General features: G+C 40.5%; 1 protein-coding gene across 4 annotated transcripts; it reads left to right on the top strand.

The window, feature by feature from the left end:
* The first annotated feature begins 144 nt into the window (after positions 1-144).
* On the top strand, positions 145-15,531 carry card11 (caspase recruitment domain family, member 11). 4 transcript variants are annotated; one of them, XM_088317684.1, is made up of 25 exons: positions 145-366; positions 5,706-5,914; positions 6,009-6,146; positions 6,360-6,536; positions 7,038-7,186; positions 7,604-7,783; positions 8,006-8,152; positions 8,701-8,826; positions 8,920-9,114; positions 9,211-9,363; positions 9,497-9,566; positions 9,640-9,824; positions 9,913-10,019; positions 10,771-10,805; positions 10,885-11,008; positions 11,084-11,285; positions 11,554-11,680; positions 11,750-11,993; positions 12,726-12,810; positions 12,913-13,008; positions 13,117-13,234; positions 14,264-14,446; positions 14,666-14,787; positions 14,879-14,994; positions 15,194-15,531. In XM_088317684.1, the coding sequence occupies exons 2-25, from the start codon at positions 5,716-5,718 to the stop codon at positions 15,396-15,398; spliced, it is 3,483 nt and encodes a 1,160-aa protein (XP_088173810.1). In that variant the 5' UTR covers positions 145-366; positions 5,706-5,715; the 3' UTR covers positions 15,399-15,531. The 4 variants fall into 4 exon arrangements, with proteins under 4 accessions (XP_088173810.1, XP_088173809.1, XP_088173808.1 ...); XM_088317683.1 differs by having other exon boundaries at positions 14,261-14,446; XM_088317682.1 differs by having other exon boundaries at positions 12,726-12,828.
* Positions 15,532-17,289: the final 1,758 nt, after the last annotated feature.

The raw sequence follows: 17,289 nt of genomic DNA, 5'->3' as shown, positions 1-17,289 counted from the left end.
CAGGTATTTTTGTTTCATAACGAAAACTCACACCCCCGGCGAGAGGGGTTAGACGTCTCTCTCTCTCTCTCTCTTTCTCTCTCTCTCTCTCTCTCTCTGTCTCTCTCTCTCTCTCTCTCTCTCTCTCTCTCTCTCTCTTCTCTCTCTCTCTCTCTCTCTCTCTCTCTCTCTCTCACACACGCTCACACACTCACGCACATCAGGACTGTTTAAGGCGAACTCTGAGACAGTGGACTTTTGGGATTTTCAAGTGGGGAAAGAGCATATATGCCGTTTCAAAGGCAACAACAATAGCAACACAAAGTGACGCGCCTTGTCACTTTGAATTTCACCCGACTGTGTTGACTGTTTATCGTCACATCTCAGGTAAGCTCAAGCTTTGACTAACTAGAAGTGTAGTCAAGTATGATGTCGTACTTTTCTGCCCACACGTTGCTCGAACATGAAGAATATTAATTGCAATTATCTGGCTTGAGTAACAAATTTAGCAGTGTAGTCTTTCAAACCAGCGCGAGTCAAATTGAACATAGTCGCGAGCTTCAAGGCTGCACGAAAAGGGCTTGACTTGCAAAATGAAGTCCCAAACACAAAGACCGCCTGCACAAAGTTGGTGCTCACGCTTGTATTTTGCCAGAATGCATTTGCAATAAATCATTTCACATCATCATACCCATTGCTGTTTCAAATGTTCCGTCACTTCCATACAGCTAGTAAAATGGTTACCAAATAATAGGAAATCGTTCTCAGTGTGATGCCGTTTGACACCACTGTAAAATACAACTAGGTCTACTCTAATTATTACATTCTTAAATGATTGATTGTCGAGCTGTCAGTCAACACTCAAGGTGTTATCTTTGTAAAGACAGCTTTTGTGTTACGTATCATTTGATTGCACAGGTGTACATTTGTGGCTAATTCAGAAGACATTTACCAAAGACAGAATAAATTATATGTGGAAAAATACACAAAACTATATAATCAAGTGGAATAGAAACACTTTGTTACCTTGCACAGTTCAAGGCCAACTTTTATGTTTACTTTATTTTAGTTTTCTGCTACACTGATTCTTCCCATTGTAATTTGATATGCTATTGCCTGCATTTGCAACCATTCCAAACATGCAAGCGCCCACTCGCTCCTCTCTTCTCCTCCCTAGGACTCCATACACAGGGCCAGCATATCACATTTCTTAATGGTTAGACAATGAAGTCTTTATGATGGCTCACACACACCTGAATCATTTCCATCTACATCAGTCAAATTCCATTCCACCAAAGGCCAATGCATGACCTACTTTCAATCTGCACGTTTTTGGTACAGTAGTGCAAACTTTAATGTGTTAAAAATTACATAAAAACTATGTCTAGAAGGTAGAACTGTCCAATTGTTAAAAAACTGATGTCAATCAATCAATCAATCAATCAATCAATCAATCAATCAATCAATCAATCAATCAATCAATCAATCTCAACCAATCAATCAAACTCAGGGTCCCCCAAACTTTTTGAAAGTGAAGATTAATTCAAAAGGCTATAAGTTTGTTTCAGGCGTTTAAAATAACAACTGTTCTCAAATTACACTTAATTACATGTTATTCATAATAATGAATGATATCTTATTGAGGACGCTGATCATGTTAAATTTATTTAAACAATAATTATCAACAACGATTTTACATGCTAGGAATCAAATGTCAATATGCAGCATTTAATTTGCGTAAATCTCGGCAAGGTCTGGTAAAGTTTGTGAAATTGTAGATTAATTGAACAGCGCTGTCGAGAAAATTCTGTAATTCATTTCCTTGTGCTTTGGGAATGACTGTTCTATATCTCTTTCTGCTTCCTGCTTATAAAAAAAACAAGCAGGAAGTTATTCTAAACTGGAAAGAAAGTGTGCATTTTATTTCATGAATAAATGTCTTTGGAAGGTATAAGAAATAATGACTTCTTGGCCGTGTTGGTTGCTTGTTGTTGAGTTTGATTGAGATTAAGGTTGTTTAAGAGTTAGTGTTCAGATCAAATGTATGGTTGTCCTTCTAATTATGCCGTGATTTTAAATGAGGAGTGGCAGAGTATCACAGGATCTAAGAATTCTACATCCTTGCGAAAATGGTGGGCAGGTCAAAAGTAGGAAAAATAAATTGCTGTTGTTCGGTCTGAAGTAATAGCACATATTTGGTGGGTGTGACAATTTGTGACATTTTTGTTCATACATATCCTGTTGCGGGGAGCTAAAGCCTGTCCCAGAAAAATCAAACCTGAACCTTCTTCATAAAATGTGATAGAATTTTAACTCATTTACTGCCATTGACGGCGAGAGACGTCAAAGCTTTTTTTTAATTTTTTTTTTTTTAACTTGGCTGGTAGTGAATGAGTTAAAAAACATTGCTTGAAAGTAAAATATTTCAGCGTATGCCCAGTTTAAGAAAGAATGACCTCAGCTGTTTCCTCGTTTAGGAACATTAAGTGAACGAACGCTTTATCGTATCTCGAACGTGGAGGTGACGTCCACTCCCGATTTGAATCAGAGTGCATTTCAAGTTTAGTCAAGCATCATTGGTTGCGCAGTGTCCAGGTGGAAAAAAGCAACAATTTGTAGCAACTGACAGGCAGATCAGGTTGGTTTGTGTCATTCTTTGAGCCACTTCAAACTAGATCAAGGGACATTTGATAAGGGAAGTATGTTGCGTTGTTCTTAGCACATGCATTCTGAGTCTACAGATAGCGGGAATGCGTTCTTCTTGATTTGTTGATTTGTCAATAACAGTTTGAAACTCACGTTACCGCCATCTAGAGGACATGAGTGGTAACGCAACGATCCAGCTGCGTGACTTTGTTTAGCGATCGATCAAAGTTTGTAAGTGTGGGAATTTAAGCTCATTCATTCGATAGATTTGTGTTTTAACTCTGGTTTATACACCGCGAATCGTATCGAAAAAGATACTGAACTCTAGCTGTCAATGTCACGCTAACATGACCTGATGGGTAAAATCCGCCATTTTCTGACAGGCGCTCGCGGCCTCACATTCGGAAGTTCCTGAACAGCAGCGATCAGATTCTCAGCCCACTTCCACAACTTGGTTATTCATTCTGTCCTCAATGTAACGTCCAATGTCACGGAATTAGCAGGCGATTAACAAGCCGTATTAAAAGGTTATTTCTCTCACCTTTTAAAATATATATTTTTTAAAGGTTAACATATTTTGCATTCAGTTTCATTATGCACCCTGCTTTAGAGAAGTCGTATTATGCCAAAATAATAATTGTTCTTAATATGTGTTAAATAAGCAATACACAAAGCACTCCTGACTGAGAACTGCTCACAATGTAGTCTGCCAGTCAGGTATGAAAGTTTATTGCCATGCTGCTTGTAATATAACTTGGAAAAAGGAAAATGCAAAGCTTAGAGTGACATTGCCTAAACGTTGTCCTTCTTCTTAGTTCATTTTTTTTTACACAAAGTCTGAAGCCTGAAGCTGAGAGGGCACGATGGAAACGTCCTCACAAAGATGCTATGAAAGTGAAACGCGTAAATTACTCTGAACCCCCCCGAAATGAGGCATCTACTCACATCTGGTTTGGCAAGGGGGAAGCAAAGGAGCATTTTCTCAACAACAAATTCTAAAATAAGAGAATAGAGAAGAGGAAGCGTAGCTGTGGTTTCTGTAGAGGTGTGTGCTCAAGCGCCGGTGTGTGTGTGTGTGTGTGCGTGAGCGTACGTGTTTGTTGATCTTTACTTTTGAGGTTTCATCATCTGCATTAAACCCTGGCAGCATAAACTCAATTTGTGGTATGTGATTTTTTTTTTTTCACTCCTCGGCTCCATTTTAATTGGAACTTGTTGAATGGGACCACAAACTTTCCCCTTGCCATTAACTTCTTAAAAGTAGGGGACTCGCAATTTCGTAGTGCGTGACCTTGTCAATTTTGCACGTCTCTATCCTGCCATCGTTAGTCTTTTCATCATTTAAGACACTGCGTCGTTTGCAAAAGTCTTGTTCATCAGTATTATGGCACGACTGGACACATTATATTGCAAATTAACTTTGGGCATCGAAATGTAGATTTAGTTATAGTGGCTTGTTTGCTGTAGTACTAATGTTACTTGGCCAATAAAGCTGATTCTTAATTCTTGATTGTGAGAACATGGTATCCACCTATATGGGTGTACCGTATTTTCCGGACTATAAGGTGCACCTGTATATATGCCGCAGCAACTCATTTTTGGAAAAAAAAAAGACATATAAGTTGCTCCACGCTATGAGTTTTCTATGTTGAAAAAAGTAGTTGTTTACTGCATATACGGAAGGATTTTATACCGTGAATGCACACATAAAGAAAACAAATACAGATTCTTAAAACAGTGCCTTTTCACACGGCAGCAACTTTGCTAATTAAAACAGAACAGAGCCAAGAGAGAAAAAAAAATGTCGATTTATTTAGCATATTTTCTGAACTATAGAGCGCCCCCTATTGGTGAAAGAAAAATCCACTGAAAAGCCGTACCCTTGTATTAGCCGCATGGTTCAAAATCGAGGAAAAAGGTAGTAGCAATGTTCTGAAATGTTACACATGAACAAACATGGCGGTTGTATGCAAACGTGACTGTTTACATGCTTGACATAGACTTTATTTGTTTAACAGTTGTGGCGACATCATGCAAATGCTGATGGACCGTCATGGCGCATATTTGTGTATGGCTTAGATGAGAAAGTTAAATGTTGGTTGGAAAACGTGAATATAGAGCGGAAAATATGAGAGTGAAAAGGAACGGTGTGCGTTGGTCAAGCAGGTATCCATCACATAACATGTTAGCAGATGCTAATGATCACATTTTTGTTATGTACTCATCGTTACCTTTCCCAAGGAAGTCATGTTGCTGTTTATTGCCAAGCTTGTTTGCGTTGCTGTTCTGGTAGTCACACCCCTTTTTTCTATTGTCTACACACAAAGACACTGTGATGGTGCAATCTCTTTTCATGGTATGAAAAAAACATAGAAAATATGTGTAACTTTACTGTAGGTGTTAGTATGAAAATGACATTATTATATATAGTGATTATAATTACAGTAACAGATTGACTTTTTTTTTCATTACGTATTTTACACAAGATTAAAAAATGAGGGTGATGAAAGATCTTGAGTCAAACCATGTAATAATTACTCTTGCCTATTTTTAGGCCTTATTCATTTTTCTCATGTCATGAAAGATAAGGAAGCTTACGTGATTCATACAATTTCAAAACGGTCACCCGACAGAAACGTAGTCAGGATTCGTAGCATGGTGAATTTGGATGATACAGTTACGTGGAATATTTTGGAGATCCAGATTATTTTTTTTTTTTATTGAACCTGTTGGGATTAAACATTTTTATTTGATGATTGAACTCATCTGAGGTTAAATTCGTGAATTTATTGTTAAAATAAATAAATAAATAAACAAACAAACAAATAAATAAATAAATAAATAAATAAATGAATGAATAAAAAATAATAATTTGTGTGTGTGCCCATTTTGTAGGATAATTTTATAGTCAGAAAATATTTATTGGTTAACTTAAGGTTTTTGAACAAATCCATTCAATGTACTTAATTATCATTTGTTGACAGGAAAACTCTGACGTTTCTTGAATCTTTCTGCAATAAATTCCTGGTTTTGGTTTAACGTAACTAACATGGTGTGCTTTGGGAATCTTGCCATGTCAGGGCGCATGAGATGGAAAACGGCACACCGGGTATACTTGACGATGTTGAGTTACGGTGGGAGAACGTGGAGTGCAAGCGCTATGAAATTTGCCGCATGATCACACCATCCAAGCTCACTCCTTACCTTCGCCAGTGCAAAGTGCTCGACGAGCAAGATGAAGATGAGATTCTCAACTCTTTACTGCTGGTCTCCAAAGCCAACCGCACAAGTATGTAGCCCGATATAAGCGTGTGATTTTGTTATCATTTAATGAAAACATCGTACGGAATGACGGTGATATCAGAATAATAATCTCCCATCAGGTCGCCTTCTTGACATCCTGCACTCCAAAGGAGAGCGAGGATATGTGGTGTTTCTGGAGAGCTTGGAATTTTACTATCCAGAACTTTACAAACAGGTCACAGGGAAGAACCCCACACGGCGCTTCTCCACCATCGTAGGTGAGACACACATCGTTGCGAAAGGTTTAAACAAAACCGAATAAAACCTTTGCTTTCACTGCAAAAAAAACAAAAACTTTTCCAGTTTATCTCGGTTGTTGCCTTGCCAATGTTCCCTAAATTGCACCATCTTAAAATGGGATACAGTTATTTGCACATGACATACAACATAATAAAGGCTGGCCCATGTTTTTTCTTGTCTCTTTGCCTCAGTCGAGGAGGGTCATGAAGGTCTGACGCAGTTTCTGATGAACGAGGTGGTGAAACTGCAGCAGCAATCGAAAGTGAAGGCCCTGCAGCAAGTTGAGCTCAGCAGGAAGAACTGCAACCTGGAGGATGAGCAGAAGAAACTGCGACTCGTGAATCAGGAACTTCAAACCTCGCAACAGAGTAAGAAAAGAAATCATTTTCATTGAAGGTGTCCGAAGTCGCTCTTTTGTGTTCAAATGGAAATTCATGACAGTCGTCCAATCACCTTGTCGGACACCGCTAAGTGGTTAAGCAGTGAGGGAATGCTGCTATATTGTCTCGTTTACATTTAGTTTGCTTTGGCAGCTCAAACACATTTAAAGTGCTCAAAAATCACAAAAATGGAAAATAAAAAATATTTTGCCCGTCAAGCTATTTTTCAAAAGATGCTGAGGTTACAATGTTTGTGGTGAGGGTGGATTTGAAAATGTGCAATCCTAAAAACGCCACTTCCTCCTTCATTGCGCTGTTCAAGAAAATATGATGACCATTATTCCTCATCCTGTCTCGGTTTCATTACATAAATTTAGTGTGCATCAGAAAATACTTTAAATGGAATAAATGTGTACTACATAAATATATATATATATATATATATATATATATATATATATATATATATATATATATGTATGTCTGCAGGGTACAACAAAATGAAAGAAGAACGAAACACCTACAGCGATGAGCTGCTTCGAGTCAAGGATGAGAACTACAAGCTGGCCATGAGATACGCCGCTCTGAGTGAGGAGAAGAACTTAGCAGTGATGAGGAGCAGGGACCTGCAGCTGGAGGTAATGATGAAAAATTCTGAAAAGTACTCGTGCAAAGAGACACTATTGTACAGTGGAACATATACATAGAGAAGAATTCTCCCTTGACGTCAGGAAAAAAGAATTGTCATGTATCTGAGTCCAATTTCTTCCAATCAAATATGACATCACCTGTAGCGAAAAAACTCCTAAGAGATTAAAAGGAGTACCACAAGGTTCTGTACTTGGACCCTTGTTTTTCACTATGTACATGATTCCCCTCGATCAGATTATTCGCCAACATGGCTTGATTTGCGCATCACCATTACCCTCGTGTACTTTTACCGGCTCCCAATTAAGTGCTGTATTTAGTATTTCCATCCATCCTGCTGGCTGTACCTAATGTAGCGTCCAGTGGAATTCATATTCAACACTTTCTTTCTTTCTCTGTTCAAACAGATTGATCAGTTTAAGCACAGGTTAAACAAAATGGAGGAAGCGTGTAAGATGGAGAGGAAGCAAAGTCTCAAACTGAAGAACGACATTGAGAATCGCCCCAGGCGGGAACAGATTTTTGAGCTCGAGAGGGAGAATGAAACACTCAAAATCAAACTACAGGAACTGCAGTCCATCATCCAGGTGTGGGCGAATTTATATTTAACGTGTAACTGGCAATCAACATCATACAGCTAATAAATGGGTTTTTATGTGTTCACAAAATGACATTTTTAGGGTTAAAAATGACTTTGACACTCACTGTGTTAATCATCATTATTCCAGAAAAATCAACAAGTGTTTCTTTTTGCTGCCATCAGTCCTGTGTTCAAAAGTGTTCTTTTTTGGGGCGTTTTGAATGACCAGCCTAGCCCACTGTCTACATCGGACAAAGACATTCTTGACATTTTGGAGCATGACAGACAGGAAGCGCTTGAAGATAGACAGGACCTGGTCAACCGCCTCTACAACCTTCATGAAGATGTCAGACAGGCAGAGGAACTGCGAGACAAGGTAATAAACCGATAAGGTCAAAGGGGTTTAAGTTTTGTGTCACTGTATTGTATAGCAAAGGCGGGGATGACTCGGAAACCCTTGACCAGCTCGACTAGGGGTGAGCAAACATTTTGATTTGCGGGCCACAATGGGTTCTAAAATTTGACAGAGGAGCCAGACCAGGAGCTGATGGATGGAGGTTTTTGGGAACCTCACTTCATCGGAGCAAAAGAAAAATCAATTTAATTTGAAATAAAAGTGAACAAAAGCATTACAACAAAATATATGTCTTTGAAAAAACACAGTATTCAGAAAATAAAACATTAACAGGGTTTATTCATTTAATTTTTTTCAAGTTCGGCGGGCCGGATTAAAACATTTAACGGGCCGCATGTGGCCCCCGGGCCGTAGTTTGCCCACACCTGACCTAGACTAATATCCATAGTGCAACTTTGGAAAAATATTAACGATCCACAAGCCATTCTTTAACAAGGAGCTGAACGTCATAATTCACAACACCGTTTGTGCGTGTGTGTATGCGTGTGTATGCGTGTGTGTATGTCTAGTACCTGGAGGAGAAGGAAGACCTGGAGCTAAAGTGCTCCACGTTACAGAAAGACTGTCAGATGTATCGCAACCGAATGGACACCATCACCATGCAGCTCAAGGAAGTAGAAAAAGAAAGGGACCAGGTGACTCAATACACATCCACAGTCATGCACGAGTGTACTCACAAAGCATGCTCGTTATTTTCTGGGACCTTTTATTTGGATTTTCTGCCACAGGCTTTCCGGGCCAGAGACGACGCCCAGCACCAGTTCTCCCAGAGTCTGATTGACAAAGACAAGTATCGCAAGCAGATTCGAGAGTTGGAGGAAAAGAGCGATGAGCTCCAGATTGAGATGGTGCGTAAAGAAGCCCGGCTGGTGACGCTGGAGTCTCGCTTGCGACGGATCTCCAAGGACATTGCCTTGGATCAGGTTTGACATTTTGACCCATTAAAGTGAAGAAATCTGTTTTAATTATGAAGGAAGCGCTAATTGTGATTTTTTTTTTCTTCTTCTTCTTTCCCTCAGAGCTTACCAAAAGACTTGCCCCCAAACACCGTCTTTCAGCGGGGGGTTAAAAATGCCCAGGGTCAGTCCGAATGGTCTAGTGATGAGTCACCAGAGGAAAGGATTTTACCTGAGGAGTCCCGCCTCCGACGCAGACCCAATCTGAAAGCAGTGGTAAGGCGACGTCTTTGTTCAAATTGTTGAGGATCATAAAATGTTGCATTAAAATAAACGGCAAACACACGACATTCCATTTATAAGACTCGCATAAATTTGGCTTTGAAGGCATTTCCGCTTGACCTTTCAGAACAGATCCAAATCTCCCAGCTGGTTACCCAAAGACCTTCCAGTGAACACAGAATCTTCTCATCCTGCTGGTAACACTAATTTAACATTAGTGTTCATAAAGTGCATTTAATAACCTGACAAACGTATCAAAAATCCTCACAGCCAACGGTGCAGATCATCTTGAAATTCACATGCCAAACAAACAAGCCAACAGCAAATCCCTCCCTCCCTCACCCAGTATGGCCCCCGCCTCCCTCACGTACGCACACAGCATGACCCCCGCCCTCAATTTGTCCTCCTCTCCACGTCATCACTCCATGACAGAACACCCCAACAGGCCTAACATGGTGAGGATGACCCCGAAATTGATGACATGCATGCCAGGAATTGTTTCCGTAACCAGATCTTTGAATACTGTTTTGTCAATATCTCCAGATGCGTTACCGTAACGACAGCATCCAGTCCACGCAGCCTGAGCCGCCGGAGAAAGCATCTCTGTACCGTAGAGAAAGGGAAAATGAAAACGATTTCCAGCCCCGCAGGTAGTCAGGGCGCCACGCCTCATTGCAGTACTCGTTCGCTGTAATCAACTCTGATGAAAACCAAATTTCAACTATAAATGTTGATTATTGTTGCTTTCAGCGGTGTAGATTTTCACTCATTAAAATATTCAGAAAGCGGTTTGTAAGAGTCCACATTTTTTTTAAGCATCAATGGGTTCTAAAATTTGACGGAGGGGCCAGACCAGGAGCGGATGGTTGGAGTGTTTCGGTAACCTCACCTCATCTGAGAAAAAAAAACATATTTAATTTTAAATGAAAGTGAACAAAATCATTACAACAAAATATGTCTTTGACACGCCACAGTATTTAGAAAACTAGGTTTATTCATTTCATTTTTTTCAAGTTCGGCGGGCCGGATTAAAACATTCAACGGGCCGCATGTGGCCCCCGGGCCGTAGTTTGCCCACACCTGCTCTACATTGTGGGTTTAAAGTTAGCGAATCAAGAATCCACCATAGATGGATGTGACGGGTGAGAAAAAGACGGTCATTTTTCAAAAGAAAATATTTTTCAGCCTTGAATAACAAATAACGCAGAAGTCATTTTTTTTTCTTTCATCTGTCCTGGTTAGGGACCACTGGTGTACCAGTTCGATTTGACTTTTAAAAGTATGTTTTAGGCTGTAATGGACAAAATAATCTGTAATACATCTTCAATTATATATTGTGTTTACTTCTGTGTTATATAACTTGCCCAAAAAAAATATAGCCCTCCCTTTGGTTTCTTCCAGCCTCTCGGACTTTGACAGTGACACTATGGAATTTGGTAATATAAATTGAGAAAGCTTTCCACTATCAAAGCTGCCAAACTTTAGACCTAAATCTCCTCCCCAATCCATCTTTAGAGGAGGAAATGGGGCGGGGCCCACCTTCTGTCCACTCGTCTTCCTCATCTCATCAATCAGAAGTCATGGACACTTATGACATGGAGCAAGTCAACAATATCTTCAGGAAATTTTCTCTGGAAAGGTACATGGCACACAGGAGCACTTTGTTGCAACTTAACAGACTTCCTCAACTGTTCACGTTTATTTGTGCGTGCAGGCCATTTCGTCCGTCTCTGTCCTCCTTGTCTAGTATCAGCTCGGCCCTGAAGCCCGTGCAGGAGTTTACGCTATTAGGCGAAAACTTGCTAAAGGACACCACTCTTGTTGGCGGCAATGACAGTGGGATTTTCATCTCATCCGTCCAGCCGGGTTCTGTTGCTGAGAAGACAGGCTTGCGAGAGGGTCACCGCCTCTTGTTGGTGAGATATACCGCATTTTCCGGACTGTAAGGCACATCTGTATATAAGCGTTACAGATTCTGAATTTGATTCGATCCAAAAAATAAATAAAAAAAATCAAAGTGCAGCTAAGTGCAATTACATGAAGAGGATGGACTGTTAGGAATAAAATAACAAACTGCTTCTGATAAAGCAGAGAACACTTTTAGTGGTCAATCCACCACTGTCACATCATGTCAAGATGTTTATTTTTTTTTCTCTGTGATATGACTTATATATGGCTTATTAGCTTGAAGGGCGCGTACGTGGAGAGAACCAGAGCATTTCACTGGAAACCAGCACCCAGGAGGAAGCCCACTGGGTCCTGCAGCACTGCTCTGGATTGATCAGGCTACACTATCGAGCCAACTTTGACTGTAAGTATTTGACCTGAAAGAACCGAGCAGTTTTCATATTTATATCAGATAACGGTATGTGCACGGCAGCTTACCGTCGTCTTCAGAGGGACCTTGAAGAAGGCACGCGGGTCTCTGGAGACTCCTTCTACATACGGGTGAACCTCAACGTCTCCAGCCAGTTAGACAGCTGCTCGCTGAGTGTGCAATGTGATGAGGTGGTCCACGTTCTGGACACCAAGCACCAAGGCCAATATGAATGGCTTTGTGCCCGCGTTGACCCCTACAGTGGCTGTGACCTGCTAGAACGCGGGACTCTGCCTAGCAACTCACGGTATGGGAAACTCTTTTCGTGAAGTCAAACGTTTTACCATAGAGCAGGGGTGGGCAAACTTTTTTTATAGACGAGCCACGATGGGTTCTAAAATTTGACAGAGGGGCCGGGGACCAGGAGCAGATGGATGGAGTGTTTTGGTAACCTCAGAAAAAAAATACATTTAATTTTAAATGAACGTGAACAAAAGCATTCCAACAATATAGATGTCTTTGAAAAACCACAGCATTTAGAAAATAAAACATTAACAAGGTTTATTAATTTAATTTTTTTTAAGTTCGGCGGGCCGAATTGAAATGTTTAACGGGCCGCTTGTGGCCCCCGGGCCGTAGTTTGCCCACACCTGCCTTAGCTTGTAAGCACATATTTATAGCAAATGTGTCAATGGACGGGATATCAAAGAAGTTAGTGAGTTCTGTAGATTAATCCAAATGCTGTGTAATACAGAATATGGGTTCATTATTTTTTAAGATCCGCATATGATGAGACAATGTAAAAAAAAAAAATAATAAAAAAATGAAAACATTTGAAAACTAAAAATTTCGCAATTTCGTGTGCGAGCCTCAAATCCATGAGCTTTTGCAGTTCAAAAATCCTCCGTCTCATCTGACAAAAAAAAAAAAGAAGCAAAGCCCATGCACATATTTTTACACATCCAAAGCACACAATCAGTTGACAGCATCTCGATGAAACTATTTGTCCGTGTTTGTGCATGTGTGATCGCTAACCAAGGGCGCAGCAGCTCCTCCTTGTAAAGATACAGAAGTTGATGTGTCGAGGGGGTAAAGAAGAAAATGAAATCCAGCGCAACATGAGGGTAAATATATTTTCGGAGGTGTGAATTCTTCTTTGGCATTATTTATAAACATATTCTCTATATATAATATATATCGTAACTGTTGATATATTCTATATGTAGAACAATTTGCAGCCAGAAGAAGGCACCCCCTCTCCTGACCCCAAAGCCAGCCCGCGCATGTCGAGAGCCAGCATCTTCCTCACTCAGATCCTGCAGGTAACAAAGCATGACTGCAAGCAGCATAGCGGCGTGTCGAAATGCAGAAAGTTCGTTTTCACCTAACTTCCTTATTGAATACTGCGTCGTTGTTGGTGTTTTTTGTAGCTTGTCAGCAGGGCGGATACCAAATACAAGCGACTGAACAGCAACGAGCGCGTGAGGCTCATCACCTCCAGTAGCACAACACTCCCCCGACAAGGCTTAGACACACTCCGAGCAGAAGGTCAGTCCAAAGCGGCGCAAGGGAGATTCCATCTGCTCAGATTTAAATTTCAGATCGAGCTTTTAGAGCAGGTCATTGAACGAGGAACCTGGAAGTGAACTGCTGATGATTAAGCGTGAGAGTCCTGTAGGAGTTGGAGAGTGTGCCAGCATTGTACAAAAATCCTGTGGGAAATTGCTACAAACAAACAAAAAGCCTGTTTTGACATGATATCTGAAGGTGCCATTTAATGGTGCCCCGCAATTAAACGCCCACATCTATGATGACTGTTGTGTAAGCGTTTGGAATCAGGTTCAGGTTTTTGCACTTCAAGGACTTGAAGCAACTTTGGTCCACCTACACAGATTTTTGAAATATCCATCAAACTTCCTTTACTATTTCTAAGGAAGTGGCCTTCTGTGTGAAACTTAAAGTATCAGTCCAGCCAAGATGGCCCATTTTTCACTTAACAAGCTCAATTTATATGTATATTATTTTGATCAGGAAATTGAAATGAGTTATTATTTTCATTTTGTAAAAATAAGGAAATAATTGACGCCTACTTTTAATGAGGAATATGGTTGCGCCCCCTGCTGCTCGCTCCATGTTACTGCGAGAGTCACTTCAGGGACCGATTACAAATTTATACTTTCATTGCTTATGACGCCCAATCGACACCAATGTGGATGACCACTATGACCACTTGAACATATCAAAAATGATTAACCACTCCGTGGCTGATTTATATGAGAATGAGGAACTGCGGAAGTGAGCAAAAGTACAAGCAAGCGGTGCCGGACAAATATTATTATTATTAACCTGCGAATATTTCTGAATTTTTTTTTTTTTTTGTAAAGAGTCATTGAGTTTAGGCAACATCATCGAATGTCACAAAGCTAAAAACAAGAAGCACTTGGCCCGAGTCACTTTATTTAGTCACGGGTAGATCGTGCATTTGAATTTGAAGATGCATAAAGAAAATGTTCACAATTTTTTGAACTGATATTTTCTTCTTCTGTCTGTATTCTCGACGCTGTTTGGTGCAAGTAGACACATCCGATCCTGAGCGGGAGATGAGCAGTCGTTTGAACCTGACCCCATACAGCCATGTCACCCCGCAATGGACTGAGAGGAGAAGACCGGTCCTCTTCACACCAACACCTCTCGCCAAAACACTTGCGCAGAAATTAGTTCATATGGTGGGTGCCACGGACTTCAGCGTGTGCAAACCAGGTTAGTTAAAAAACACAATGACAGTCATCAGTCTTGTGTCTGTCGGTATCGAGAAGTCAGTTGACTGATGTCACATCTTTGCACGGATGTCTCAAGATAGAAACATCACAACTTTCTGTTCCTCCTGCTTGTGTCAGATGTCTTCAATATACAGCCAACATTTGCTCAACCATTCTCAGGAATTCCCCTTAGCATGCATTTTCTTCTTTTTTTTGGTAGACATTTTATCCAAAGATGAGTTTAATCAGAAACTGGGTACGGAGTCCTTAATTTACTACAAGGAAAAATGTGCCACTTTTGAATTCATCGCCAGAGAGAGCATCGAGGCCGTCGCTGCAAAGGTTGATTGCACAAACAGATTTTCTTACTTGTGTAATTTGATCGATATTTGCTCTGAAGTTTGGATATTCTTTCATTTCTCACTGTCACCAGGGCCAACACTGCATACTGGAAGCTGACCTGAGCTGTGTCAAAAACCTCCTTAAGTTGGACATTTACCCAATCATCATCTTTGTCAAGATCTGTGAAAAAAATATCAAGAAGCTGCGGTAGGCAAAAATCTAAATTTACTGAAAACGCCAAATGTGATGATACACAACACACGGATTTTGTCTGTGCATGTTCATGCAAAAGAGAAAGGGTCTCATACACACACCTTTATTGTAGGTTCTCATCAAAGTATGCGTATAACTTTAAAACTCTCACCACAACAGAGTCGTTTCCTTCCTGTTTCCTGTCCACGCACAGGAAGCTGCCACTGCGCCTGGAGTCGGAAGATGAGTTTCTGAGGTCAAACAGGGCAAAAGAGAAAGAGCTGGAGGGTATTCCTTGCCTCTACGCGTGCATTGAGCCAGACGCCTGGCCAGGGATCGACGACCTCATCAGGGTGGTCAAAGAGCGAATATTTGAGGAGCAGAAGAAGACTGTGTGGGTGGAGCGGGATCTCCTGTAGACGCCATAGCATTTCTCACTATTATGGGCTGTACATGAAAAGAAACGTACTGCTGAACCACAAAAATAATTACAATTATACATTTATATGCTCTGTATTTAATACTCAAACAATAAACATATATTTTGTAAAACTGTGCCATGCATTATTTTGAAGACTAACTATTACATGGGAACCATTTGATGTTACTCTACTGCCCTCTAGTGGCCAATGTGAAAAGTACAAGATCGAAATATTCGGTGTTCTGAAATAGCAGTTAACATACTCACGCGAATGCTGCCAAACTTTAAACCAACATTTTTAATTAAGAGGGAAAAAAATATTGATTCAAGGCACAACGCATGTGCAATGTTTATCTGAGAATTGAAACCTTATTTGCGTATGATTCTTGTCATTGATCAAAAGGAACTCCTAGACTCCGAATAACGACGAAAATTATTTGTGAAAAATGGGCCGCAAGAGGATTTAGAGTCGATAATCTCATCTCCAACGAATGGCTGCAGAAATGATCATGAATTTAGGTTTAATCAGTTTTAATGCATATGTAATCATTTACTCTGTCTGCAACCGACGCAAACGCGTAACATTGCATTCGTGTGTGCGCGCGATCGTGTGCGTGTGAGCGTGTTTGCGTGAGTTTGGTTTGGGGTATGTATTGTTTGACGCACTTTAGGCCTCATTAATTTATTAGGTTTCTGGAAAACAAACGCCTAAAAAAAGACACTTATTTTTTTCTTTATACTGTAGAAAATGATAAGAGTTCCAAAGTCAGTGCTCCCGCATATAAAAAAATGTTCTTCTAGCAGTGGGCAACAAGTGTGGCTAATTGGGGGCCGACGAATTTACTTGTAGTTACTAGTTACTCTTGTTACAACAACTAAGTAAGTAACCATTGAATGAAATCCATTGAATGGTAGAAAGAACACGAGAGCATTCTTACCCCCGATATTGAATTCAGTTACAGAAACAGTTTAGAAGAAAATGGCTTTGAAACAGTGTACACGCAGATGATCATTTATTTACTTTTATTTTTTATTTTTTGCGTGGCTAACATATCCCAGTCCACTGTCATGTTACGATGGAACGACCCAGAAAGGCAGAAGTCTCGAGTCAAGCTATCGCGATAATTGGAGAAATCTCGTTTGATCTCGGGAGGAGGTAAGCATCGGATCAGAAACCTGCTGGCATCACAAGCGGGCTCAGCTGACGCGGTGCAGACAGCGTCCCTAAGAGAGGTAAAAAGCTTCTATTTCTCACCACTTACCGTCCACATTCGCTTCGCCAAATCGTGGAAGAAACGCTGGATACATTTGTTGAATGCTACAGACTACTTTGATTTTAAATGCAGCTCAACGGAGCGATAACGTGCGGTGAAAAACATGCGTTTATCCTCGGCTGGTTTGAATTATTATCTCCAGAGTTCTCAACATTCGGCTAACCGCTCCACGCAAGATTTATTTTCCACGAAACGACCCTCGCGTGTGAGGCACAGCCTGTTCCCCGGGCTCGAACCTTCGGTCAAAGGCGACATTGTAGTCCATGGGCCAGAGCGGATCACTGTCAAGACACCTATCAGTGGTTGATAATATTTTGTTTGGCATTTCAAAGGGCCATTCTCAGTCAGTTTGAAAAGGTTTTTTGTCAATTTTCCCCCATTTTTTTTCTCCACCAAAATCACGGATGTCCAAGTTCCGGAGAAACCCTATCCAACATGCTTTTCTTGTTTCTCGACTCCAACACACCTGATTTAGTTTACCAATTAATTAGCAAGTCCCGGCCTGAATGAAACTTCATTGTACCATGTTGTGATTTGACCTTAAATATAGCATTATGACCAAATTCCGAATTCCTTATTCCATGGCTCGGCAGCTTTAGTTATATAGCACATTTC

Source organism: Idiotropiscis lumnitzeri, chromosome 15 (genome assembly GCF_059441095.1).
Source record: "Idiotropiscis lumnitzeri isolate Australia: NSW breed Sydney's pygmy pipehorse chromosome 15, RoL_Ilum_1.0, whole genome shotgun sequence".
Taxonomy (NCBI): domain Eukaryota; kingdom Metazoa; phylum Chordata; class Actinopteri; order Syngnathiformes; family Syngnathidae; genus Idiotropiscis; species Idiotropiscis lumnitzeri.
The sequence above is the reverse complement of the archived record's forward strand: the minus strand, read 5'-3'. Positions and strand labels throughout refer to the sequence as shown.